The 27,970-nt window shown below is 50.8% G+C and overlaps 2 protein-coding genes across 5 annotated transcripts in view; one reads left to right on the top strand and one right to left on the bottom strand.

Annotated features, from left to right (window-relative positions):
* The window catches only part of ZNRF1 (zinc and ring finger 1), a 117,347-nt gene extending 106,663 nt beyond the window's left edge, over positions 1-10,684 (top strand). For 2 of the 3 annotated variants that reach the window (XM_025369910.1, XM_025369909.1), the window contains 3 exons: positions 4,734-4,839; positions 6,440-6,529; positions 7,702-10,684. In XM_025369910.1, coding sequence (XP_025225695.1) covers positions 4,734-4,839; positions 6,440-6,497 — 164 coding nt within the window. In that variant the 3' untranslated portion in view covers positions 6,498-6,529; positions 7,702-10,684. The remainder of the gene's footprint in view (positions 1-4,733; positions 4,840-6,439; positions 6,530-7,701) is intronic. The other variant, XM_025369911.1, reaches the window with a different exon arrangement.
* Positions 10,685-11,825: 1,141 nt separating this feature from the next.
* On the bottom strand, positions 11,826-16,756 carry LDHD (lactate dehydrogenase D). 2 transcript variants are annotated; one of them, XM_025369913.1, is made up of 11 exons: positions 16,621-16,756; positions 15,524-15,636; positions 15,176-15,317; positions 14,805-14,946; positions 14,501-14,660; positions 13,948-14,147; positions 13,725-13,853; positions 13,518-13,645; positions 12,796-12,886; positions 12,569-12,680; positions 11,826-12,488 (listed from the first exon to the last, which is right to left on the bottom strand). In XM_025369913.1, exons 1-11 carry the CDS (start codon positions 16,690-16,692, stop codon positions 12,323-12,325), a joined length of 1,455 nt encoding a protein of 484 aa, XP_025225698.1. In that variant the 5' UTR covers positions 16,693-16,756; the 3' UTR covers positions 11,826-12,322. The 2 variants fall into 2 exon arrangements, with proteins under 2 accessions (XP_025225698.1, XP_025225697.1); XM_025369912.1 differs by having other exon boundaries at positions 13,948-14,216.
* Positions 16,757-27,970: the final 11,214 nt, after the last annotated feature.

Genomic DNA, 27,970 nt, shown 5'->3' on the forward strand with positions numbered 1-27,970 from the left:
GAATCGCCCTCGTGCCCCCTGCCTTTCCCCTTCCCCTTCCCCTTCCCTTTCCACCAGTGAGGTTCAGTGCAAAAAGAAAGGAGAGTGAAGTACAGTCTTGTTATACAGCGCCTAAGCCTTATCCTCATACCTGCCTGTCCCTTCCCTGAATCCATCACCTCCTGCGGGGCGATGAGGGAGACCACATGTGCCCTCCTGGAGCTGACACAGATGGGGAGAGAATACACCTGGTGTGGGAAGCTGTATGGGACCCAGATAATTCTAGCTAGTCCCTTCGGCTCACAGTGGAGTATACTAATCAGTAGGAGAAAATGCAAAGGGAAACTACTTCGGAATCAGTAATTGCTGTGTTCCCAGGAAATCCTCCTTAAGTATGGAGGGGAAGGAATGCTTTAGAGGAAACTAAGGGCTGTAGCCCATACACTCATGTCATAGATGAGGTGCCCAAGACAAAGAGAGTAGGGAATACAGGTCAAAGAATGTCTGCAGGATGACTCTGCCCTCACTAAGCTATGCCATTTTTACTCCCATCTATGTTGAGGTTTTTCCCTCTGTTTTATTATGAAGAATGTCAAACACACAGCAAAGTTTTTATGTTTTTTGAGACAGTCTCATTCTGTCACCCAGGCTGGAGTGCAGTGGCACAATCTTGGCTCACTGCAACCTCTGCCTCCCATGTTCAAATGATTCTCCTGCCTCAGCCTCCCAAGTAGCTGGGACTACAGGTGCGCGCCACCATGCCTGCCTAATTTTTGTTTTTTTGGTAGAGACAGGCTTTCACCATGTTTGCCGCACTGGTCTCAAACTCCTGACTTCAGGTGATCCATCTGCCTCAGCGTCCCAGAATGCTGTGATTACAGGCGTGAACCACTGCACCCGGTGTACAGCAAAGTTGAAAGTGTGTAAAGAACACCCCTATTGCTGGGGCACGATGGCTCACACCTGTAATCCCAGCACTTTGGGAGGCCAGGGTAGGTGGGTCATGAGGTCAAGAGATCAAGACCATCCTGGCCAACATGGTGAAACCCCGTCTGTACTAAAAATACAAAAATTACCCGGGCATGGTGGCGCACACCTGTAGTCCCAGCTACTCGGGTGGTTGAGGCAGGAGAAATGCTTGAACCCGGGAGGCAGAGCTTGCAGTGAGCTGAGATCCGGCCACTGCACTCCAGCCTGGGCGACAGAGCGAGACTCCGTCTCAAAAAAAACGAGAACACCCCTGTTACACAACACAGGCACCACCTGGAGTCTGCAGTGTACTAGACCCGTTTATCCATCCACCAACCCATCTTATCCTTCTGATGCATTTCATAGTAAAATGCAAACACCAGTATGCTTCCCTGTTGGGGTTTTTAACTAAAGTAGTGCACATTCGAGGCCGGGCGCAGTGGCTCACACCTGTAATCCTAGCACTTTGGGAGGCCGAGGCGGGTGGATCACGAGGTCAGGAGATTGAGACCATCCTGGCTAACACGGTGAAACCCCGTCTCTTCCAAAAATACAAATAATTAGCCGGGCGTGGTGGCGGGCGCCTGTAATACCAGCTACTTGGGAGGCTGAGGCAGGAGAATGGCGTGAACCCGGGAGGCAGAGCTTGCAGTGAGCCGAGATCGCACCACTGCATTCCAGCCTGGGTGACAGAGCAAGACTCCGTCTCAAAAAAAAAAAAAAGAAAAAAGAAAAAAATAAAGTAGTGCACATTCGAACACTACAGAAGTACATAAAAGGATTTTTCTCCAGGTCCTCCTTTCCTCTACCACTATGAAAGTGTGTGCATCCTTCCAGACTTTGATCTGTGCCTACACACGCATTTGAATATGTATGGTAGCTAGTGCTTTCAAGCAGGGGGATCACGCCCATGTGTTCATCCACTACTTGCCATGTTTGGAGTCTGAGGGGACAGACACTCCAGCAGCAGACTCTGTGCCATCTCCCTTCTCAGTTTGTGTCGCCCTTTCAGGCGGGCCCTCAGGCTAGCCAGATGTTCCAGACAGAAAATGACCACAAGTTGTCCTGGTGGCCAGGAAGCGAGTGACTTCTCTCGCAGCTCATGTGCCTGGGGACTTAAAGATCGAATCAGTTCCATTTTATGCTTTTTCCTTGGGGTTCCTGGTAGGGGGCTTTGAGGAGTGGAAGCCATAGCCTTCTGGGCCTTGAAGAATCTTCATTTTATGGGCCCCAGGTGTTTGCCTTTCCACCGAAATAATAAGAGAACACAAAGAAACAGCAATGAGAAGGCCTCTCAAGCAGAGGGTCCCAGTCCCAGCCCCACCATCCGCGAACCCTCTCATGAGGTGTGTGACTTCCTTGGGCTTCCGGATCCTCATTCGCAAAATGAGAATAACACCGGGTGACCTGCCCAGCTTGGAATATGGTGAGGCTCAAAGGAAAACACTCACACGTGTTTGTCATTGGCAGTGTTCGGGACAGTTAAGCTCCTTTAGTGATGGAGAAGGGATCCTGCCACAAGCTCTGCCTTCTTCACAGCCGAGACACTGCTCTCCTGATACTTCCCCTGTGGCGTGGAGAACTTCTGGGTCGCCTTTTGTTCACGCCGCCTTTCACCTGCCCTTCAAATTCTCATGTCAGCCTGGGTTTGTCTTCTGCCTTCTTTGGATTTTGGTCTGAACTTTCTCCCCGGACTGCCTTTTTATCCCACATTCATGCCTGGCACCCATGTCTCTGTTCCAAACCTCAGCTCTAGGCTTCAGCAGCCTCCTGGAGGTCTCCATCAGCTGGCCAGGCCTCCTCCCACCCAACTCAAAATCCGTCCCTTCCTTCTCATGCTTTCCTTCTGGACACCCTCCCTTAGTGCAGGCACCTGCTGGTTGCCCCGCTGCCCCCATCGGCACTCGCAGGGCTGCTGCGCACTCCTTGTTGTCAGCCCCAGTCACCACAACAGAACACAAGGCTGTTCCCTGTGCCCAGAATCTCCCGTCACCACCCCAGCCTCATCCATCCTCAACCTTCTCCAAAGCCTTCCTGGAACAGCCTGATGAGGTCTCTTTCTCCATACCCTCGCCCCTGGGCCTGTGCGTCAGAAGATGTCCTGGAAGTCCTCATGCTGTGCCTTTTGGTCTCCTTGTTCGGCATCCCTACTAGTCTGTGAGCTGCTTGAATCCCAAGATCACAACTATTCACTGTCGCCAGCACGCAGAATGTCATAGGACTTAATAAAAACCACTGGGTTCCCACAGGTGCAAGTAGCTTCCTTCCATTTCTTCTTTTTGGGATGGTGAGCAGGGTCATTTTTGTTTCTTTCTTTTTAAACATTGAGATGAAATTCACCATAAAATTAACCATTTTTGTATGTGCAATTTAATAGCATTTAGGACATTCACAACCCCCATCTTTATCTGGTTCCAAACACTTCATTGCCCCACAAGAAAACCTCTGATGTGATTGCACTTATATGAGGTAGCTAAAATAGTCAAACTCACAGAAGCAGAGAGGAGAAAACTAGTGGCGGCCAGGGGCTGGGCGGCGTGGAGGGGAGTGGTGGATTAATGGGTGTAACATTTTAGTTATGCAAGATGAGTAAGTTCTAGACATCTCCCGTACAACATAGTGCCTACAGTTGACAATACTGTATTGTATACTTGAAGATTCATTAAGAGGATACAGCATATGTTAGTCTTACCACAAAAAAGTTTTTAAAAGGGGAAAAACGAGTCGGGCGTGGTGGCTCATGCCTTAATCCCAGCACTTTGAGAGGCCAAGGTGGGCAGATCACAAGGTCAGAAGTTCAAGACCAGCCCGGCCAACATGGTGAAAGCCATCTCTACTAAAAATACAAAAATGAGCCAGACGTAGTGGTGGGCGCCTGTAATCCCAGCTACTTGGGAGGCTGAGACAGGAGAATCACTTGAACCCAGGAGGCGGGGGTTGCAGTGAGCCGAGATAGTGCCACTACACTGCAGCCTGGGCGACAAAGTGAGACTCTACCTCAAATAAAAGGGTGGGGGAAAGAAAACCCCTTCCCCATTAAGTAGTCACTCCCCGTTTCCCCCGTCCCCAATCCCAATCTCCTTTCTCTCTATGAATGTATCTATTCTGGACATTTCATATGAGTGGGTTCATACAATAGGTGGTTTCTTTTACTTTATGTAATATTTTTGACGTTTATCCATGTTGTAGCATGTGGCAGTTCTTCCTTTTCCTGACTGAGTAGTATTCCATCGTCTGGATACATCATCTCTGTGTATCCGTTGCACAGCTGGTAGACACTGGGTTGTTTCCACCTTTGGGCTGTTGTGAACAACGCTGCTGTGAACCTCCATGCACAAGGATTTTCTTGGGGACCAGTTTCTTCCTCTCATTCTTGCCTCCTACCACTCTCCCCATTACCATATTTTTCCAAACCAGACATCAGCGCACCAGCTGCGTGTGTGTTTAGGGAAAGCATCTGTGGAGGGAAACAGCTTGCCTCATGTTGCCCCTGCTTCGTGTCTACCCTTCTCCAAGCCTCTTTTGTCCACTGTCACCTAGGCTTTTGGTTAATTGCGTGTTGGGATTAATCCCATTTTGTCTTTGGGTAATTAACATGTAGTGTCCACGCATTATCTATCTCCATGGTGAGAGTCAATGTCCCTCTTAGGTTTCTGTGTCCCCTGCAGAGCCGAGCACAGCTTGGGGCAGCTTAGCAGTTCCCTAGTTCCTAGGCTCTCGCCTGCCCCGTGCCACCTGTCCACTGGTGACTAACCCTCTTGCACTCTCCCCTGTCCCCCTTGCAGATGATGTGCTGACTAAAGATGCGGGTGAGTGTGTGATCTGCCTGGAGGAGCTGCTGCAGGGGGACACGATAGCCAGGCTGCCCTGCCTGTGCATCTATCACAAAAGGTAGGAGGGGTTGGCAGGGTAGCTCAGTGCACCCCACCTCCCAGAGGGGCAGACCCCCATCTCCAGCCATTCTGTTTCCTTTGGTTATGGGATGATCTCTCCCCCAACCTCTGGCTCCGAGTGGGTAAGGCCAGAGGCTGTCAGACAGGTGTCCATTGTGCCGGCGGGAAGGTGTGAGCATCCCAAGCGCAGGGCAGAGCTGAGTTGCCAGAGGTGTGCTCTGGTTTGAGGACTCAGGTGGTGGGAGCTGATGGGGAGGCCTGTAGAGCCTCACAGGTTGGAGGAGCTTAGGATCCCACCGGGAAGGTTGGTTCTCCGTCTGTCTCCCTGCCTCTTCTTCTACGGGCCCTCTGCTCCGCGGGGGGAGAACATCAATCTGTGCGAGGAAGGCCAGGTGGAGGGTGTGCCCACTGCCTTGCACTGGCCTTCTCCCTAGAGGGCCAGGAGGCAGGAAGAGCCATTTCCTGTGGGGCCACAGCACTGGGAGCAGTTGTAAGTAGCAGGCCCAGATTCACCCTCAGGCTCCAGTGTGAGCCTGGTCCTTGTTTCCAGCCAGAAGGAAGGCATCCTCTTGCCCAAGAGAGGAGGACACTGTGCTGCCTGTGGCCAGCACCTGCTGAATCCTTGAGCCCAGAGCTTCTTCCTGACACTCAGGTCTTTCAAAGCCTGACTCTCAGGGCCACTGCTGCACAGGATGACAACCAGGCACGACACGCGGCATGGCTGGTGCAGAGGAGGCTCAAGGCTGGCCTGGGAGAGATTCTTGGTCTAGCTCCCAGCACGGAGCCTTGCTTGTGTCCCAGGGAGGCACTAACCAGAACCAGAAAAGGAAATCTTTGACTCTCAGGGAGAATTATGCAAATTATCTGTCTGGTTCCTGTCTTTGAAAATGCCCAGATGTTGGTTTACAAATCAGGAAGCTGTCTTGGGGCAATCTCTGTTCCCTCTTTGATGCAGAGGGCCTTTCTCTGTCAACACTGGAGACCAGGGCTGACTGTCTCTGGTCTGACTCCCCTCCTGCCTCTTGCAGTAAGGACTAGATGCTGCTATCAGCTGATCACGGCTGAGCAGGGTAGAGCTTGGGGCTCTCCTAAGAGGTCACCCACTGGGAGGGAGCCTCACAGCTGTTCTTTTGACCCAGGAAGGAGCTCTTTCAGGACCCTGGCACCCAGAGCCATGGCCCTTCTGCCGTGCCATTGTTCCCACTTCCCTGCCCTTGGAGTCTTAGAGACAGCTGACTAGCTGTCCTGCGGGGTCCACCGCTCTCACCTCACTGGTGGCTGCTGCCATCCTCCTGGGCCCTGTGCACAGAAAGCTTTGGTCCTTCTCAAGGCCACTCTCCCCCTTCCTACAGCACCAGATCCCCCTGAGCCAGTACCCACCACCGCTGCCTCTGGCTGGGCCAAGACTAATCTTGGTGTTCTCCCTTCCTCCTGCTTCAGAAAGTAGCCATATCTGGGGACATGATTGTGTTTCTCTGGGGTCCTTTCAGAAGAGACTTAGGAAGCTCCTGCTCAGGAATCTGGCCCTTTGAAAGAGCCCCTTCAAAGCAGCCTGGGCAGCAGGTAATGTGGTTTCCCTTGCGGCCCCCTCCCCCCAGCTGCATAGACTCGTGGTTTGAAGTGAACAGATCTTGTCCGGAACACCCTGCGGACTGACCTGCGGGCTTGCTTGCTGACTCCTCTCAAAGGTGAGCCCGCGTTTGGGGGTGCTCCGGGCTCAAGGCTTGGGGTCAGGTCACTTTGGGGGCATGCAGTTTAGGGAGCAGGGCTGCCCTTATGCCACTGAGAAGAAAGCAGGAGCAGAGGGAAGGAGAACCTTATCAATTAGTCATCTGGAAATGATTTTCCCTGGGAAGGACAAGAGATACAAATCAACATGGGCAGTTATGAAGAACAGGCTCAGAAGAGTTAGGATCAGTTGGGGAAGAGACCAGTACATTCTACATTCCTAAAGAAAGTTCAGGAATATCCCCTGGGAATGTGCACGGGCAGGAAAAGGAGCCTGAGCGCTGGGTTTGTGCCTGGCATGGTCTCATCCTCGCTGAGGTCTGAGTCTCTGCCTCTTCTCTGGTAACGGGGATAATCTCACTCCCTGTTGCCATAAGGACATTGCACTTACTAAACAGACAGCCATGGGCAGCGGTGCATTGTTCCCTGCAAAGTGCTCGTCAGCGATCATTTGACCACTGCTTCTTCCCATGCCGCTTCCAGATGAATCTGTGGCCTCCAGGCCAGACTCGATCTCGATCCCTCCATCCCACAGCACTGGGTGCTGACTCCACACATCGCTCTGGCTCACCGCTGGGTCTGGCCTCCCCATTTCTTCCCCAGGGGTACCCCGCTTGCTGCCAGCCATCCACCCCTGACCCCCATCTCACCTGTCCCTTCCAAGTTCTGGGCTGGCATTTTCCTTTTTCTGGCAAACAAGTAGACAAAACCCCCATAAAAACCAAAAGCCGAACTCCATCTCACAGCCAAAGGTTTTGGGGCCTCTCTTCTTCCCCCTCCCTTTCTCTCTCTCTTGTTTTTGTTTTCTTTTGTTAGGTTTATTTTATTTCTTCCAAGTAAACTCTCCCAGAACAGCTGATGATGTCAGACAAATCAGGGACATTTGCTTTTTTTTTTACCTTCACCTCAAAAACTGATGACAAGGGGAGAAGAAAGAGCCAGGGGGAGAGTGAGGCAGGGGAGTAGAACCTGCCCAGGCGCATGGCTGCAAATTCCCCATGTGCTGTTTGGCTTCTGGGGTCCTGTGTAGATGCCCCAGCCCCGCCTGCCCTCTCGGGATGCAGCTGCCCTGGGATGCAGCAGCCAGCCCTCGGCCCGACGGAGCACGACTTATTTATTACGGTCCACACAGGGACAGAGAGCCCCTGCTCCAGGGAGGAGGCTCACCGGACCCTGGGGCAGAGCTGAGCTTGGGACACCAGCGGGAACAGGGCACCCCTTCTGCACTGACTTCCAGATCATGGTTCTCCCTTCCTCCCTGAGGACACCAAATTGGATGAGAGCAAGTTTGAGAGAAGAATGAATCAACTGCTATCCTTCCCCTCACCCCTCAGCCCAGGAGGGAAAGGGCATTTTCTTTTTCATCTTTGAAAGGCATTGTGGGTCTGTCTTTAAAGTGTTTACAAAAAAAAAAATTATATAAAAAAAAGTCTAGTGTCGACTGGTGTTTTCCCTCGTGATGTTTACAGCTTGCTGTTTGCTGCCCAGCCATAACCCACTCAGTGACAGACGAACACAGCCAAGCCCTCGCCGCCAGCCTTCTGACGGTGGGCGAGCACACAGTCTCTTCCCCTGCCCCAACTGGCCATCTCCACCACCAACTTGTCTACTTTGGGTTTGGTTTTTTTTCTTCTATTTTTCTGGCTTGGTTTTTTGCTCTTTTCTCCCCTTGAGACCCTAATATCTTGACTTCATTGCCAAAAAACAACCCATCGAGAACTTTCTTCCCACTGATCCCATCTCTTTTTCCCTTCTTTCCTCCTGGTTCCGGTCAGTTCAGAGGATTTAACAATCACAAGTGTCCTGCAAAAATGCCTGAACATTATTCTTAGGCCCTTGTGGATTTTTTTTTCCAGAAAACTTAAACAAAAAAAGACTTACTAAGAAATATGTACAGCTACCCCTGTTTTCAGGCACTATGTTTGAGAACATTTTAGCCATTGATGTTCACACGTGGCATCAGCCCATGCAAGATAGGTTTCTGTATTTATATATTAAAATACAAAAAAAACTTATAAAATGTTTAAAAAAATGTTCAAAGCTTGGGAGAAAAGCTTTCTTCATTAGTCAAGGTGTTTTGATATGGTATTAAAATGTCTAATAAAAGATACACTGTGTGATTTTATTTTAATGAGGTGTTGTTATACAACCAAGAAATGGGGGCAGGGGCCTGCCCCCCAATCCCTCACCTACCTCCTTAGCATTCCTTCAGGCTGCTGCTCGGGGCTCCAGGTGTGTGAATTGGTCCTCAGACAGGCCTGGGTGGAGGGAGAGTGGCAAGTCAGGCGTGCCTCCTACAAGCTTCCTAACCTCTTAAGCATCATGGAACCAGTCAGCCCTCCTCTGTGGAGTCATTGTGCCGGACCTCTGAAAAGATCTGCAGGGGCCAAGATGTTGCAGCCACTGGAGGCTGCAAGGATGTGGGTTCTTCCAGGTGTGGGCCCAGCCCCCCTCCTTCCAGCCTCTGCTCCCCATCCCACGTTCCACTCGCCCTGCCTGTTGTTCAGTTTGCATCTCAGTGCTGACTCACGGGCATGCTTCATTGAGGCCCAGGAAGAGGCCCTGGTTTGGGGCTGTGCCAGTTCAGAGCCCTTGAACCAGAACCAACTGCTCAGGCTCACAAAAGTTGGCAAAATGCAGGCTGGGCGGGCAGCTCGGGGCAGGGAGCAGCAGTGCAGGCCTGGCCTGTGTCCCCATGCCCCGCGGGCTCCCGGAGCAGCGTTCCAGAGCCTCCTGCAGAGCCAGCGAAGGAAAGCTGTGGAGGGAGACGACTCCACCGCCTCTCTGCTCTGACCCTTCTCAGGCCCGCCTGATGTCTGGACCACCCCCCTGCTGCCACAGCCCCTGGCTCCGCAGTCACCCTCCATCAGATGCTTCCAGAGGCACCTACTGTGTGCAAGGGCATTCACAACAGGCCAGTGGGCAAACGTGAGCCAGGGCCAGCGGAGAAACACTAAAGACGACTCGGTGGTTCAGAGCCTGGGCCTCAGCGCGGGACCCGTCTGGGGTGAAGACCTTGGGGCTGTTGTGAGTCGACGGCAGGAACGTGGGCTCTAGACTGTGCATTCAGGCTCTCCTACTTGGCAGAATGATCTTGGGGAAACGACTTCATCTGAACTTCAGATTTTTCACATGTGAAGTGGGGACAAAACCATGCAGCTCAGAGGTCCCTGTGGGGGCCGGGGGAGCTGCCCTGCAGGTCCTGGCACATGCACAGCAGGCTCCCCATAGCTTTGTCACCACAAAGGGCACTGTTCTATTCACAGCACCTCCTGCTTCTGCCTGGCAACTGTGTCTCCCTGTGCTATATTTAATTCCACCAGCAAAGCTGGCAAGGCAGGGCCCAGCCCTGAAGGAGATCTCCTTGCCTGAGCCCTGGATCTGGAAACGGAGGCTTCAATGTGCCCACCTTGGCGGCTTAAGCCTGCTGCTTTGGCAGTGCCACGGGTGAGCCGAGCAGCTGTGAGTTGGGTGGGGCAGGGCTGTAGCCCACGCCGGGTGCTATTCCAGGCTCCAGGGGCTGGTGCTCATCCCCACCCCCAGCGACTTCAGTCCTACCTGGCACGCTGCAGCCCTCTGCCGGCTGCGGGGTCCTCTGAATCCAGACCCAGGTTGCCTGCTTTTGGTGTGGGGGTGGGATTGGGGCTGTCTGAGCTTCCCAGGTGGAGCTCATGTTTGTGATCCTCTGTCCGGACAGCTCTCCAGAATCCTGTGTTGCCCCTGCTCTGCCTTTCTGGGATGGGAGAGAACGTGAGGGAGCCAGCGAGCAGGTTCTACCCACTCTGTTAAGGGCCTAGCACACTTTGATGAGGTTCCTAGATATGAGCCCCTCACAAAGACCAACCATTCCTCTAACAGCCATTTAAAGGTACTGAAGTTCATGGGAAAATGTCCTCATTCTTAGGAGATAGATGCTGAATTATATAGGTGAATGTCTTCAAGAAATGTGTAGTTTAATTCCAAATGGTTCCCCCCAAAATACACAAAGCAAATAAGGCCAAAATGTTCATTGTTGAATCTGCAGTGGCTGGTATTTCAGTGAACAGTGTACTTGTTCTTTCAACTTTTCTGTATGTTTGGAATTTTTCTTAATAAAAGATTGTGGGAAATGGTCATTTGCTGAGCGCCTCCTAGTTGCCAGGCGCTGGAGGGCGCATCAAAGAAGAGTCCTATCCAGCTGCTGCAGGATTCCCACCTGGAAGAGTGGGTGGGTGGCTGGCTGGCTGGAAGGGGAGGGGCGAGAGGGCTGTCTCGGTGATGAGCACACGTGTGCTGGGGTGGTTTGGGGAGAGGGCTGAGATTTGTCACCAATCAGCCCTTGGCACGGTCTCTGCTCCCCACCAGGGCAGCACAGGACAGAAACGTCACAGAGTGGCCTCCAGGCTCAGGTCGGTGTCACTGCTGTCGGCGGGAGCCCAGTGTTAGCATGGAGCGGGGGGGTTCCGAGAACTGAAGTTGGACTGAGGCGTCTCAGTGCAGCTGCCTCTGCCTAAGGCCTAGCAGCCTGCCTGAGCACTGAACAGCTGATGGGAGGAGGAGGGGGCGGAGGCCAGGGAGGGCATGGGGTGTGGCATGCCCCTTTCCAAAAGGGACTGAAGACTAGAGGGGCGAGGAAGATGAGACAGCACTACAGGTTCCTGGGATCTGCGGGGGTGGAGGACTTAGCTTGGCTTCTGGGCTGCCAGGCCTTCCCTGACCCTAGGAGGAGGTTTGCCCAGGGCTGAGAGCTGCAGGCCCGGGGCAGAAGTGAGTCCTGAGCCGCAGCTGCGTGGAGCAGATGCCGCGTGGTATCTGAGCTTCATGATGTCGGGCGCCCTCCTGTGGGCTTAGGGAGAACAGCTGCCAACATGTCAAGACTGAGGCTCTGGCCCAAGACAGGGCCTCCGGTGGACAGACCTTGAGGGCAAAACAGCTGGTGGTACGATACATCACCCCATGAAGAGGTGGGTGCAAAAATAGTTTCATCTCTGTTTCTGAAGATGTGGCAGCTGCTGAGGAACACATTCAGTGTGTTCAGAGGCCTGGTTCAGGCCCGGTTGGAGAGTCCATCCTAAGTGACATGCCGTGGGCAGGTCCTCAGGCCTGAGGCCGAGTAGCTGGGACAGGGACCTGGGTTCCTTTCCGAACCCTGAGCACCGCCCCCCTCCTCAGGCTATAACAAGTCAGAGGACAGCCCCAAAACAAAGGGGTCACTAGCCAAAGGACAGAGAACCTGGAGCGGGAGGGGAGGAAGTGCTGCCTGCTGACTTCCAGGTCGCTGCAGGTGGGTTTCAGGTTTATTCCAGATTTATTGGGGGAGGCTCCAAGGAGAAGACCTACCAGCATGGCACGGGAGCTCACGTCCCATACCAGGAAAGGTGTGCCTGTCACCAGGTGAAGGGGAAAGGGTCCTGGGACCCCAGCAGTGGGAGGGCTCAAGGGAGGAGTGTCATCAGAGTCTTGAGTGGACCCAGATGGTCTCTTCCAGCCCGGACAGGATGCGTAGGAGCAGAGAGGAAGCAGCTTTGCTGGGAACCACCCAGGGTCGTTTACTGAACCAAAGGCTCCTGGAGCCAGCCAGAAGGACGGGGAGTAGCACGGTGCTCAGGCTTCTCTCTGGGCTCTCTGACCTTGGGCCCAGATACAGTGGGCTCGCTGGCAGCAAGACTGCGTCAGCTACTGTCTATTCCCTTGCAGGGGCCGTGGCATGAAGAAGAGTTCCAGAACAGGGGCTCCGTAGTCTGGGAACTTGTGGGCTAAGTGCTCAGAGCCCCTCACAGCACTTTGCCCGGGTTCATGAGGCCTTGAGGGTCTAGCACAGCCTTGAGCTGCTGCATGGTCTCCACGCCCACGGCGCCCACCTCCTCCCGCAGCAGCTGCCGCTTGCCCAGTCCGATGCCATGCTCCCCCGTGCACGTTCCGTGGAGGGCCAGTGCCCGCCTGGGGGCGGGAAGGAGACATCCTCATGGGGCCCCCTTCCCTCTGCACTCAGCTATTCCCCTCCCTGACTTTGCTCCTACCTGCCCAGCTGTTCTGCAAAAGCCTTGACCCTGCCCAGTTCCTCAGCGTCATCAGGGTTGACCAGCAGGATGCAGTGGAAGTTGCCGTCACCCACATGGCCGACAATGCTTCCTGGAGGCCCAGAGGACAGAACTGTTCGCCCTCCCTCTTGCCTCCTGCTGCCCCAGGCTCTGGTCAGCCCCGACACCCCCCCCCCACCTCTCCCCAGCAGCAGGGTGGGCAGAACCTGTGAGTCCCGAGGCGTTCAGATCCTCCTTGGTCTGCACCAGGATCTCCGGCAGCCGGGAGATGGGCACACACACGTCCGTGGAGTAGCCCTGGTCAGAGGGAGGCCTGTGAGTTACCCCTGCCTGCCTGGGGATATGGGGTCACCGTGGTCAAGGCTGAGGATGGGTCTGGGGGCACTGGGCTTCAGCTCTTGGCCTCACACAAGGAAATAATCCTGCTCTTCTCTAGGCCTCAGCCCTCACCTCCCCCCAGCACAACACAGGAGACAAATGGCCCAGGCGTGCTTGCCACACCTCCCGGGAGAGGCTGTTCCCACTCCCCTGTGGCTCCCACCGCCAAGCTTCAGGCTGCTAAGCCTTTGCACAGCTGCCTGGAGCCCACATTCCCCTTCCCCAGGTTAGGCTAACATCCCCCTCTCTATCATCTCTTCCTCCAGGAAGCCTTCCTTCCGTTTACAACTCCCAAGAGCACTGCACCGTTCCCACGACCTGGCTCACAGGAAGAGCTTTTGAGGGCTTAGCAGATAACTGTGCTTTCCCTGTAGACAGTATCTGAACAGCTGGGTGGGGCGACCTGCAGCCCCCGGTTCTAGCACCTGCTCAGCCAGGCCCAGCCCCCTTGTTGAGGCTCGGACTGTTGCTCTGTGCAGTAGAGTGGTGGGCTGAGGAAAGGGTTTGTGGGCTGAGCTGTGGGCCCCATCTGCACCCCAGTCCCGCTCACCTTGCAGCCTGGCCGCATGGCCAGGGCTGCGTACCAGGCATTGTGCCGTGCTGTCCAAAGCTGGCTGCGCTCCTCGGCCGCCTTGGCCCAGGAGAAGTCAGAGGCTCCGTTCTGCTGGACTATCTCCTCTGCAGTTGGGGGAGGGAGGCTGACACCCGGCTGCCGCTGAGGCAGCCCACCCTGCCGCCCCACTCCACCCCAGCATACCTGTGCGTTGCAGCTGCTCCTCCAGTGCCTGCTGGGAGCCATGGAACTCCAGAAAGAGTGTGGGTGCCACTGAGCAGTTCAGCTTGCTGTACCTGTTGCAGGCATCCATCATGACTTCATCCAGGAACTCTGGATCCAGGGAGAGGGCAGGCCAGGTGAGTCCTGGCCTTCCCAGGGGGCCTCTTCCAGGGAGCCCACCCTGACTGCCCCGTCCTCAGCTCACCAATGCGGGCTACGGGCACTGCAGCCTGGAGGATGTGTACAGTGCTGTCCACAGCAGCCTGGACACTGGGGAACGCACACGTGGCGGCCACTATGGCCTCAGGGACAGGGTGCAGGCGCAGGGTGGTGGCTGTGATGAGGCCCAGGGTCCCCTCTGAGCCCACGAACAGCCCAGTGAGGTTGTAGCCGGCTGCACTCTTCCTAGGTCCCAGGGACACGCAAGGTGAGTACCAGGCTGTGTGATGAGGGATTTCTGGCCAGAAGCCCAAGCTGGAACCCAGGACACCGATCCCAGGCACTGAGGTCTGGGCTGGCCTCCCTCGGGCCCAGATTCCCTGGCCCAATTCTTTCTGCTCCACAAAGCAAATCAGCCTCACGCAGGGAGAGCAAACCCTGTTCCCATCCACTTTGGCCCAGGTGACAGGGCTTCAGAGCCTGGGGAAGCCTAGCCTGCCAAACCAGGAGGCCGGCAGGAGGTGCCTTTCACAGCCCGGTCTCTGCAGGGCAGCCCCCCAGCAGTGCCCAGGGCCAGGGCCCCCGCAGAGGGCACTCACCGGAAATGCCGGCCTTGGCCCGCCGTGTGCAGCAGCCGCCCGTCGGGCAGCACCACCTCCAGGTTGAGCACGTTGTCCCGCATGGTGCCGTAGCGGACCGCGTTGGTGCCCGACGCCCCGGTGGCCGCCATGCCACAGAGAGAGGCGTCCGCACCTGGGTCTGGAGGGCGGCATACAGGAGAAGGCAGCCTCAGGGACGGGAGGTCCTTTCCCTCGGGCTGGGGGAGGAAGGTCCCCTGAGCCCCAGACACAACCCTGCTCCCAAGGTGCCCTCAGGGCCCCAGGAAAGGTTCGCGAGTCCTACCCACGGGAAACCAGAGGCCGCTATCCCGCAGGTGGAGGTTGAGAGCTTTGCGGGTGACGCCCGGCTCCACCACCACAGAGAAGTCCTCCAGGTTCAGCTCCAGGATTCGGTCCATATGCGTCAGGTTAATGCAGACGCCGCCCTGGTGGGAGCGGGTGCTGAGACCACTGCATACCTGGGTCTCTGACCTGGCCACGTCCCCGGGTCACAGCCCGCGGGTGTCCCCTCAGCAGCCAGACCAGACCCCCAGAAGCAGGCAGCCCGCGGGCGGGCGCAGACCCAAGGAGCTGTGTGCGGCGGGGGAGGCAGCCACAGGTGTGCCGAGGTGTGGTGGGACCAGCCCCGGGGCGGGCAGGGGAGCCACACTGTACCTGCACAGCGCAGACGCCACCCTCAAGCCCGGTGCCGGTGCCGAATGGGATAATGGGCACACCTTGGCGGTAGCACAGGGCTGCCAGCCGGCTGACCTGCTCCACGTTCTGGGGCCACACCACAGCATCGGGAGGTTCGCACCTAGAACCAGACCTTCAGTGATTTAGGGGGGCGTGGCACCCTCTGGTCCCGAGGTGTTGCAGGGCCTGAGGCTACAGCTAACGAGGGGCAGAGAACATGCCAGAGCACCCCAAAACAGGTGAGTGAGGGGGAACGCAATCCAGGACCCTCGCTCTCAGCTGGGGTTGAATCCAGAAGATGGGAGGGGTCTGCGAGCCCTCCCATACCTGTGCACCGACTCATCGCGCCCGTGCTGCTCTCGGACCACCGTGGCAGTGGACACGTGGGAGCCGCCCACCACGGCCTTCAGAGCCTCTACGAAGTCCCTGCAGAGCTCGCCCTGCAGGGGAGAAACACACTGCCAGGGTCCCCCGAAAGTCACCTGGGGCCACAGCCCTGCCCCAGTGTCAGCGTGGAGGGCTGGGGGCTGGAGTGAGCTTCCCCTGCCGACCCCCGGCTGACAACATCCTTGCCAGGTAGGCCTCTTTAAACAAACCCACTCTCCAGAAATGCCTCTTTTCCAAACACAGCCATTGGGGCCAAACTTTCCCCTCAGAAAAAAAAAAACGCCACCAGAATTTTTTTAATGTTTTCTTTTTTAATAAAAACAGGGTCTTACTATGTTGCCCAGGATGATTTCAAACTCCTGGGCTCAAGCGATCCACCTGCCTCGGCCTCCCAAAGCGCTGGGGTTACAGGCATGAGCCAAGGCGCCCGACCATTCAAATACAAAACCAGAATTCACTCTCCAAAAAGGCTATCAGCAGTGTTCCTTCAATAGCCAGCCCAGCCTGAGCCACCTGAAAAGGTCCCTCACTTCCTCCTTTCTCCAGGGCCAACCAAGCACCACCCCCGCCACAGGGGACTCAGAGCTTGATAAGGGAATGACAGGGAGGAAAAGCTTTCACTGCCCCCTCCCCACTCTGCCCTGGCTGGGGCTTCTGGAGCCCTTCGTGGGGGGCTGCGGAGGGGAGCAGTTTCTTCGCATTTTACAGATGAGAAATGGAGGCCAAGTTAAGGACAGAGCCTGGCCTGGAACCTAGATCCTTTCCTCCAGGGCCTTCTTCCACAGGTGTGTTTTATTCCAGAGCCACCCAGGGGCATCCATTTGACTCCCCCAGCCCCACTCATGGTAGCAGTGGGGACTCAGCTGATCTCTACACTCACTCTACACCCACACTTGCCACAGGGTAAGCCCAGTGCCCTTTTGCCCAAGGTCAGGTCACTTGGTGCTGGGGCGTCACAGAGCCCAGGAAACTTGGGATCAGAACCCCCTGTTCCCCGCTCCCCACCTCATCCCTCCGGGGGACTTCTCTCCCGGTACCTTTGCCTTCTGGGAGCAGTAGCCCCTCCAGGGGAACAGCCCCCAGGTTGCAGCCCGGAGCAGTCGGGCCATAGCCAGGCACCTGCCAGAGGGTGTGAGCACTGGGTGGCAGGGTGACCAGTCAGCTACTGTGGCAGCAGCTGCGGCTGCTATCAGCCCATTGGCTAGGCCGGGGGTGGGGCCCGCTTAAGGTGGCATGGGCTTTAAGGTGGCCCTTGCAGATCTTGCAGACATTTTCGTGGGGATGACACTTCTAAAGGAGAAGTGAGGTTCACTGGACGTTTAGGGAAACTGTAAGGCAAAAATAAAATTCTAAGCCTCCCAACCGACCGAATGGACTTTCCTCTCAGCCAAGGGCATTCCAAAGTAAACCTGAAAAATTAATTCAGGCTGTGATGGGAAGCGGTTTAGGACATGGCTCATTATCCCCCTCCTCCCTTTAGAATTCAGACACAACTGAGTAGCATTAACATTAAAACAGAGATCTTAAGGCATTCTGATCTTAAGACACAAAACAGGCCGGGCGCGGTGGCTGAAGCTTGTAATCCCAGCACTTTGGGAGGCCGAGACGGGCGGATCACGAGGTCGGGAGATCGAGACCATCCTGGCTAACACGGTGAAACCCCGTCTCTACTAAAAAATACAAAAAACTAGCCGGGCGAGGTGGCGGGCTCCTGTAGTCCCAGCTACTCCGGAGGCTGAGGCAGGAGAATGGCGTAAACCCGGGAGGCGGAGCTTGCAGTGAGCTGAGATCCGGCCACAGCACTCCAGCCTGGGCGACAGAGCCAGACTCCGTCTCTAAAAAAAAAAAAAAAAAAAGACACAAAACACTCTTTGTAGCAATAAGATACCAAATTCCAACCTGACTCTAGCATCACCTGACAGATAGCAGGCCCTGAAAGCAATTGATGTCTTTTACCCCCAAAATATATTCCTTTTATATTTTTAGAATCTGTAGAGAAGCCCCTCCCCCTGCCAGGAATTTTTTTTTTTTTGACGGAGTCTCACTCTGTCGCCCAGGCTGGAGTGCAGTGACGTGCGGCAACCTCCAGCCCCTGGGTTCAAGCAATTCTCCTGCCTCAGCCTCCCAAGTAGCTGGGATTACAGGTGCCTGCCACTGTGCCCAGATAATTTTGTATTTTTAGTAGAGATGGGGTTTCACCAGCTTGGCCAGGCTGGTCTTGAACTCCTGACCTCGTGATCCACCTGCCTTGGCCTCCCAAAGTGCTGGGATTACAGACATGAGCCACTGAGTGCCCAGCCTCTTTCCAGGTTTTATCCTGATCTAAGGGAGATTTAACTAAGAGTCTAGCACCTTTTAAGGCCTTAGATATTTACCATCTATGTTACATAATAAGAACCTTGGGCCGGGCGCGGTGGCTCACATCTGTAATGCCAGCACTTTCAGAGACCAAAGTGGGAGGATCACGAGGTCAAGAGACAGAGACCATCTTGGCCAACATGGTGAAACCTCATCTCTACTAAAAATACAAAAATTAGCTGGGCATGGTGGTGCACGCCTGTAGTCCCAGCTACTTGGGAGGCTGAGGCAGGGGAATTGCTTGAACCCAGGAGGCGGAGGTTGCAGTGAGCCGAGATCGTGCCACAGCACTCCAGCCTGGTGACAGAGTGAGACTCCGCCTCAAAAAAAAAAAGAACCTTGGTCTCCACAACTCCTTATCTTAACCCAGATGCTTCTTTCTATTGATTTCAGGTTGTCTTTTTAAAAATTTTTAATTAAAAAAATTTTTTTGTTGTATACCAAGATTCCAAGTCTTTGGATAATAATTCTTTTTTTTTTTTTCTTTTTTTTTTTGAGACGGAGTCTCGCTGTGTCACCCAGGCTGGAGTGCAGTGGCCGGATCTCAGCTCACTGCAAGCTCCGCCTCCCAGGTTCCCGCCATTCTCCTACCTCAGCCTCCCGAGTAGCTGGGACTACAGGCGCCTGCCACCTTGCCCGGCTAGTTTTTTGTATTTTTTAGTAGAGACGGGGTTTCACTGTGTTAGCCAGGATGGTCTCGATCTCCTGACCTCGTGATCCGCCTGTCTCAGCCTCCCAAAGTGCTGGGATTACAGGCTTGATGGATAATAATTCTTTCAACCAATTGAAAATCAGAAAAAAATTTTTTTTTTTTTGAGTCAGAGTCTCACTCTGTTGCTCAGGCAGTGGCATGATCTCAGCTCACTACAACCTCCATCTCCTGGGTTCAAGTTGTTCTCATGCCTCAGCCTCCCAAGTAGCTGGGATTACAGGTATGCCACCATGCCCAGCTAATTTTTGTATTTTTAGTAGAGACAGGGTTTCACCATGTTGGTCCAGGCTGGTCTCGAACTCCTGACCTCAAGTGATCCACCCACCTTGGCTCCCCAAAGTGCTGGGACTACAGGTATGAACCGTGCCCAGCGCCAATCAGAAAAGTCTTTGAATTCACCTATGATCTGTAAGCTCCTCCCTCCATCGGAAGGAACCAACGCATACCTTGCTCATATTGATTAGTGTCTGATGTCTCCCTAAACTGTATAAAAGCAACTATAACTCGACTCTCTTGGATACATGTTCTCAGGACCTCCAGGGAATGTGTCACAGGTCATGGTCTTCATGTTAGTGGTGGCAAATCCATACAGGTCTACAGAAACCTCAATGCTTGCCTTGTCAGAAGAAAGAATTCTACTGAAGAGTTCTGAAACGAAAATATCTTGAGCCCCCAAAATTACTAAGCTAAAGGGAAAAGTCAAGCTGGGAACTGCTTAAGGCAAAGCTGCCTCCCGTTCTTTCAAAGTCACCCCTCTGATCACTCAGCTAAATGCATATCTGACTGCCTCCTTTGGAGAGACTAATCAGAAACTCAAAAGAATGCAAACATTTGTCTCGTCTCGTATCTACCTATGACCAGGAAGCCCCCTCCCCGTCTTTCCAGACCCAAACAATGTTCATCAACATATGTTGATTGACGTCTCATGTCTCCCCAAAATGTATAAAACTAAACTTTGCTGGCCGGGTGCCGTGGCTCACGCCTGTAATCCTAGCACTTTGGGAGGCCTGGGTGGGCAGATCACGAGGTCAGGAAATCGAGACCATCCTGGCTAACATGGCAAAACCCCGTCTCTACTAAAAATACAAAAAATTAGCCGGGCGTGGTGGTGGGCACCTGTAGTCCCAGCTACTTGGTAGGCTGAGGCAAGAGAATGGCATGAACACAGGAGGCGGAGCTTGCAGTGAGGCGAGATCACACCACTGCACTCCAACCTGGGTGAAAGAGCAAGACTCCGTCTCAAAAAAAAAAAAAAACTACTGTGGTCTGACCACCTTGGGGACATGTCATTGGGATCTCCTGAGGCTTTATCACAACATCAACATTGGCAAAATAAACTTTCTAAATTAACTGAGACCTTTCTCAGATTTTGGGGGTTCATATTTTGGTAACCACAGAAGAATTCCGACTGGAGACGCCCCTATCAGTGCTTGGTACCAGCTTGAGCTATCTTTATAGCTCAAACCAGTAAGACAACTTGCTGAGACCCGGAAGCACCCCCTCCAGAGAATACCTTATCTCTCAAAATCTGGTCAAGATCTAAAGTTCATTTTACAGTACAACTCCTTTTTTTTTTTTTTTTCCTTTGGAGTTTTACTTGCTTCTAACACAAGGAAGGCAAGTTTTTCCTGCTTCTATGACGATGGAAGGCAGGTAACTCCTTTATGGTGTTTGAGCTTGCATCTAACAGGGAAGATGAGGTTTTTTCCCTGCTTCTAGGACGGTAGAGAGCAGTCTTCAGCCTGAAAGCCATCCCTAGGTAAGTAACTGAATTGTGGTTTGTCTTGGCTAAAGTTAAGATTACAACCAGCTGTTCTTAATTTCTCCTGCCCACTAGAGAGCTCAGTAATCATATAAATTGTGTGATCATTTGTTTTGCTTAACTGTTGTGTTGTTGTTTCTCTTTTTGTTGTTCTTTCAGTCTTTTTCGCATTGGGTTTGATCAACTCTATCTGAATTTATCAAATCCAAAGGAAGTTCCAAATTATGGGGAAAGAGGCCTCTGAGGTGGCTAAATTCACACACACACACACACACACACACACAAAAGATGATGCGATGGGGGTGAAAAACGGCCAGCAAAAGGAAAAAAAAGAGGAAATATTTTTTATTTTGACTACTAAGGGGCTTTACTTACGTAACAAGGCCACCTTTTTGCTAGCCAGGCCAAACTGAAAGAGCAATGGCTGTATTTCTGAAATAGCAGCAATTTGTCCTGGTGAGAGCAGCCCTCGCTCTCGGTGCCTCCTCGGCCTCAGCCCCCACTCTGGCCGTGCTTGGGGAGCCCTTTAGCCTGCCACGGCACTGTGGGAGCCCCTCTCTGGGCTGGCGGAGGCTGCAGCTGCCTGCCTCTGCTTGCCAGGAGGTGTGGAGGAAGAGGCGCTGGCGGCATCATGGGCTGCGGCAGCGCTGGTGGGCCAGCGTGAGTTCCGGTGGCGTGTGGGCTCCGCGGGCCCGCACGTGGAGCGGCCGGCCCAGGGCAGTGAGGAGCTTAGCACCCCGGCCAGCAGCTGAGGAGGTTGCGCCGGGTCCCTCAGCGCTGCCTGCCGGCATGCACAGTGCTCGAATGCTCCCCAAGCCTCAGCTGCCTCCCCGCGGGGCAGGGCTCAGGACCTGCAGCCCGCCATGCCCGAACCCCCGTCATTCTTGAAGTCAGCAAGACCAAGAATCCACCAATTCTGGACACACTAGCTGAAATATGGTAATGAGATTTTAAGGAGCTCAATGATTAAAAGTCAGCTTAATTAAAAACTAACATCCAAGGTGAACATGCACGTGTGTGTGCGCTTGTATGTGCGTATTTAAAAGGCCTTCATGTTTTTGTTTTTCTCCAAGGATCTTTTTTTTTGAGCAAAAGTTTTTTTCTTCTTAGTTGACTGAATTCTGTTTTGTTCATTTACTTCTGCTGCCTCTCCTTTCTCTTACACCCTCTGCTGCATGAGGGACCTAAAATAGTTTATGATAGCAAGGGGTTCCTTAAAGAAAACAGGGAAGGCACCAGGCTCCGTTTAGGGGAGAAAAGTCTGTTTTTCCTTATGCAATCCCAAGAGTGTAAACAGGCATGTTCGTCTCATCTCTTAAACTGCTTACTTTTGTATTGTGTTACCTGTTTGTGTACGTTTGCTTTTTTTTTTTTAACTAAGATAGTTATTGCAACAGAGGTTACCCTTGGGGTATTTTTTTGTTTTGTTTTCTTTGTTTTTTGTTGTTTGTTTGTTTTTTGAGATAGAGTCTTACTCTGTCACCCAGGCTGCAGTGCAGTGGCGCGATCTCTGCTCACTGCAAGCTCCACCTTCCAGGTTCACGCTATTCTCCTGCCTCAACCTCCCGAGTAGCTGGGATTACAGGCCTGCCACCACGCCCGGCTAATTTTTTGTATTTTTAGTGGAGGTGGAATTTCACCGTGTTAGCCAGGATGGTCTCAATCTCCTGACCTAGTGATCCACCCGCCTCAGCCTCTCAAAGTGCTGGGATTACAGGCGTGAGCCACTATGCCCAGCCTACCCTTGGGTTTTTAAGGAAGACTATGGTTTAGACACTTAGAAATGTCTTTGTTTAAAAGAAGTTTTTTAAAAGTGCACTGTAAAAGCATGGCATGGTCTAACCTCATAATAATTCTCCCTTTTTGGAGAGCCAGGATTCAGTGTGGGCTCTGCCCAGAGCTCAGAGATCCACTTAAAAGATAGGTAGTCCCTATCTAAATAAAATTAGTCTCCTTAGGCAATCCTATGATAAATTTCTTCTTTTTTTTTTTCTTTTTTTGAGTTGGAGTCTCGCTCTGTCGCCCACTCTAGAGTGCAGTGGCACGATCTTGGCTCACTGCAAGCTCCGCCTCCCAGGTTCATGCCATTCTCTTGCCTCAGCCTCCCAAGTAACTGGGACTACAGGTGCCCACCACCATGCCCAGCTAACTTTTTGTATTTTTAGTAGAGATGAGGTTTCACCATGTTAGCCAGGATGGTCTCAATCTCCTGAGCTTGTGATCACCCACCTCGGCCTCCCAAAGTGCTGGAATTACAGGTGTGAGCCACCACGCCTGGCAAGTTTCTTTAATTTTATGTTTGATTTGGCATTCATCTTTAATCTCCCTCTAGCACCACCAGACTTTTTCTCTCTGTATCTTATGATGTAAATTTTGCTATTTGATTTTCACCTGAGTTGTTTCCATTACTATGCAAACTTAAGGCTATTTAGCTGACAATTGCCTAGGGTTGTGAAACAGGTTATCAATAATCTGAGTATATCCATAAGATGTACTTCTATCAGCATGCCTAATACGTCTATGTATTTATGTGTTGTGTACACAATGCTTCACTACTGAAAATACATAAAAGAGCTCTAATTAACTGGTTTAAGAAAATAAAAGTGCTTGAATGAAATGCTTTATCAGGAAAAAAGACTAGTCAAATGTTTTTTCAAGTTTATGTAACTCAGTAAAATTGTTAATAAATAAGCTAGACTTAAAATTACTGGTAAAGTAGTATTAGAAATATCTTAAGAATTGTCAGCATACATTTTTGTTTGCATTTATTAATAAAGCAGTTTCATACTTATCCCTGCCAAATACTATATGGTGTCAAAATTTGTCATAGGGGTTACAAAACTATAAATGCAGCCCAAAACAGAATGATCTTTGCTTGTGTAACCTTGTTAGAAATGCAAAATGCTTGTTCCCCAGTGCCACAAAGAAATAGCACTCGAACACAAATTTAATTTTCTCAGCAAGGCAATTTTCACTTTCTGCAGAAAGGGTGCCCCTCGCAGATGAAACAATGGTGAGAGCACACCTGGACAGGGGAGAGGCAGGAGTTCTTATTCCTGATGCAGGTAGCCCCTAGTGCTGTGTTGTTTCCCTATTGGATAGGGTTGGACCACACAGTCTAAGCTAATTCCGATTGACTATTTTAAAAAGAACAGGAGTACCAGCTGGAGTGACAGGGTAAGTAGTTTGACAGGAAGAGCGGTTACAGAACAGGTGGCTCAGGATGAATCAGGGCAGAGTAGGTGACCAAGAGTGACTGAGGTCAAAGCAGGTGACCAGATGTGAGCTACTGATTAGGAGTGGTGGGAAAGTTGTTTACTGAAACTAGAAGCAAGGGGGTAAAGAGAACCAGGAAGTTAAACTTTAAAATGGAGAGTCAAAGAATAAGAGAGCTGAATATACTGATATACTGATTCTTTGAAGAGAAACTTGGGGTTCACTATATTTAACAATCTTTAATAAATAAGACATTAATATTGGTTTAATAAAAATAGCTACATCTTAAATTTAGTAAGATTACCATAACTTCTCATCTTGTGGCTTTAGGCAGTCTAGTCTGCAGGCAATAGAGTTTGTTTTGGAAAAGCACTGTTATCATCTTTGTTTCAAAGCAAAACTATAAGTTCCTCCCAAAGTTAGTTTCGCCTGTGCCCAGGAATGAACAAGGACATCTTGTAGGTTAGAAGCAAGATGGAGTCACTTAGGTCCAATCTTTTTCACTGTCTCAGTGATGACTTTGCAATGGCAGTTCCATAATTTTAAATAATGACAACCACAGTTTTTATAAATAATCTAGGTAAATAATTAAAATAAAATAAGTAAATATTATAGAATATTATAGGATAAATATAGACAAACTCATAATTTTGAATGTAAAGTTAAATAATAGATATTTTGTTATTTGGGTATTTTCCAATAAAAAATATATTTGAGTCAAGTGCAGTGGCTCACGCCTGTAATCCCAGCACTTGGGGAGGAAAAGGCGAGTGGATCACGTGAGGTCAGAAGTTTGAGACCAGCCTGGCCAACATGGTGAAACCTCATCTCTATTAAAAAATACAAAAATTAGCTGGGCACAGTGGTGCATGCCTGTAGTCCCAGCTACTCAGGAGGCTGAGGCAGGAAAATCACTTGAACCCGGGAGATGGAGGTTGCAGTGAGCCGAGATTACACCACTGCACTGCAGCCTGGGCGACAGGGAGACTCTGTCTAAAATATATATATATGGGCCTTCCAGAATGCTGGGGTTATAGGCATGAGCCACCACACCTGGCCAGTTAAATGAATTCGTTTACAATAACTTGTAATCCTATTTTGTAATATCAAGTGTTTTATGCATTTGATATTTGAAAAACTTTCCAAGATCAAATTATAAATTATGCTTTTTTCTGACCTAACTACTCCTTTAAAATGTTATTAATAGGTTCCCTAAAATCCAAAAATGACATATTTGGCTTATTTGGTCTAAAAATTGTACAGGAAACATTGTCAAACATAAAATGGTGTTTGGTTTTCTTTGGGCTGTATTTGTATAAATATGTTGTTGGTACGTGTTCCAAAATTATGGGAAACTCCTATAATTCTGATCTGACTTAAAGTACATTATCAGTAATAACTATCATTGTTATGTTAAATTATTGTGTGCTGCAGAAGTAACAGATTTCCTTGCCAATTGTATCTTTGACTATGGCTGCTCTAAAACTTTTTGTCATTCACGGACAATTGTTGTCTTGTTTTGATCCTCTTTGGTTTTACAATCAGCTATAAAACTGATTTTATAGAAGATGGTTTTACAATCAGCTGTAAAACTCAAAAACTCTTAACAGGTGCTCTTTTTTTGGGTGAGGACAGAGTCTTGCTCTGTTGCTCAGGCTGGAGTGCAGTGGCGTGATCTCGGCTCACTGCAACCTCTAACTCCTGGGTTCAAGTGATTTTTAACTCCAGCCTGGGCAACAGAGCAAGACTCTGTCTCAGAAAAAAAGCATAAGCATGAGGAGGGAAGCATGAGGAGATCAGCCTCCCAAATAGCTAGGACTACAGATATGCACTACCACACCTGGCTAATTTTTGTATTTTTAGTAGAGATGGGGTTTCACCATGTTGGCCAGGCTGGTGTCAAACTCCTGGCCTCAAGAGATCCACTGGTCTCAGCCTCCCAAAGTGCTGGAATTATAGGCATGAGTTACCATGCCTGGCCTGACAGGTGCTGTTGAATACAGGTTTCTGATAACTTTGGAGATTGTGACATCAGCATAAAGGAAAAACTTTCAGGATTCATGGAGGGCTGAAATGTTCATGAGTATCAAGCAGAACAGGAATTAACTGCAGGGACTAAACTAATAGAAGTCTGAAGTAATCTTTTTAACTTTTTGCTGAAAACATTGCTGATCTTTGTTTTGTTTTTCAGAGTCAAGAAAACTTTTAAGCTATTTACAACTTTTAACAATTGAGTTAAGTATACTCTTGAACAAAATTTGGAGCATATTTGTTTCTCTCTACCTGGTTTCTTTAGAATTTGGAAACTATTTGTGAGTATTCTTAACTTATGATAATAGTTATTTGCATAAGTGCAAAAATAATCTATTTTCATTTGTAACAGGACACAATTGGAGAAACTAGTTATTTTACCAAGGCTTTGACCAGAACAGTGTGCTTTCCTTTAAGGAATCAAACTTCACTTATGGAGCCAGTAAAAGTCCCTTGAAAAACTGGCCTCATACCTTTGTCTACACAGTCCGTGTACAGGGTTCCTGACCTGTGATAAGCAAAGAATCTCACTTTCTGACAGACCCAGGAGCCCCAAGTTTATCTTGGAACCTCAAGAGGAGAAGAATTCACCCAGCTCATCAGTATTTGATGGTACAAATTCATGGCTGGGTTTGGCTTTAAAAAGTGTTATCTGCCAGGCACGGTGGCTCACGCCTGTAATCCCAGCACTTTGGGAGGCCAAGACGGGCGGATCATGAGGACAGGAGATCGAGACCATCCTGGCTAACATGGTGAAACCCGGTCTGTACTAAAAAATATTAAAAAAAAGCCGGGTGTGGTAGCGGGCACCTGTAGTCCCAGCTACTCAGGAGGCTGAGGTGGGAGAATGGCATGAACCCAGGAGGCGGAGCTTGCAGTGAGCCAAGATCGTGCCACTGCACTCCAGTCTGGGCGACAGAGTGAGACTCCATCTTAAAAAAAATTAAAAAGTCGGCCGGGCGCGGTGGCTCAAGCCTGTAATCCCAGCACTTTGGGAGGCCGAGACGGGTGGATCACGAGGTCAGGAGATCGAGACCATCGTGGCTGACACGGTGAGACCCCGTCTCTACTAAAAAATACAAAAAACTAGCCGGGCGAGGTGGCGGGTGCCTGTAGTCCCAGCTACTCGGGAGGCTGAGGCAGGAGAATGGCGTAAACCCGGGAGGCGGAGCTTGCAGTGAGCTGAGATCCGGCCACTGCACTCCAGCCTGGGCCACAGAGCGAGACTCTGTCTCAAAAAAAAAAAAAAAAGAAAAAAAAAAATTAAAAAGTCTTATCTGAGATTCCTTCTGTGGGACAGAGTTCCATCAAAACTAGTTTAAAAACCTATGTAAACGTTAATTATTTTTTCTGCAGTGTATACAAATAATTAGGCCAAGTATAATAAAGCAGATCAATGCTACCATGATCTGTCTTTAGTAAAAATAGGAACCTGGAGAGAGGAAATTTCTGTTTCAAGAACTATAGTACACCCATTGTTAGAGTCTAGTCTTGCCTAATATTTTTCAATTTTTATTATCTACCATTTGAACCAAATTCTAATTTTTCTTGGCAATTTGTCTTCAAAATAATGTTTTCATATTTTTCCTTCTTTTTTTCCCCATTTTTCCTGATTTAGAGTCACTGAAAACTAAGTTGTGTTTTCATAGAGCCCTGTGAACTGAAGCTAGACAACTTAAACTTCAGAAGAAAATAACAGCAACCTATTTATATTTATATACATAAGCTACTTTTTTTGTTTGTTTATTTTTGAGATGGAGTTTTGCTCTTTGTGTTGCCCAGGCTGGAGTGCAATGGCACGATCTTGGCTTGTCGCAACCTCCGCCTCCAGGGTTCAGGCAATTCTCCTGCCTCAGCCTCCCAAGTAGCTGGGATTACAGGCATGCACCACCATGCCCGGCTAATTTTATATTTTTAGTAGAGACAGGGTATCTCCATCTTGGTCAGGCTGGTCTCGAACTCCCGACCTCAGGTGATTCACATGCTTTGGCGTCCCAAAGTGCTGGGATTACAGATGTGAGCCATCGCACCCGGCCAGCCACTTTCGTATCTGTCTACTGATGTATGGACTTCAGAGTAAGTGGCCTATATCAATTTTTCATGATTGTTCTTTTGTTTGTTGTTGTTGTTGTTCTCCCTTCCTCCCCCTATTTTCTCTTCAGAGGACATGAGACTTCACAACCTTCTAAAAATGAGCTTTCCTAGTAACTGGGGACTTAACTGTCTAGGAATAAACCATCCTAGCCATGAGAGATCAGATGAAACCTGAGATCAGAGACTCATTTTCTTCTAAAATGCTTTCTCTAAA

This window comes from Theropithecus gelada, chromosome 20 (genome assembly GCF_003255815.1).
Source record: "Theropithecus gelada isolate Dixy chromosome 20, Tgel_1.0, whole genome shotgun sequence".
In the NCBI taxonomy this organism is placed as follows: domain Eukaryota; kingdom Metazoa; phylum Chordata; class Mammalia; order Primates; family Cercopithecidae; genus Theropithecus; species Theropithecus gelada.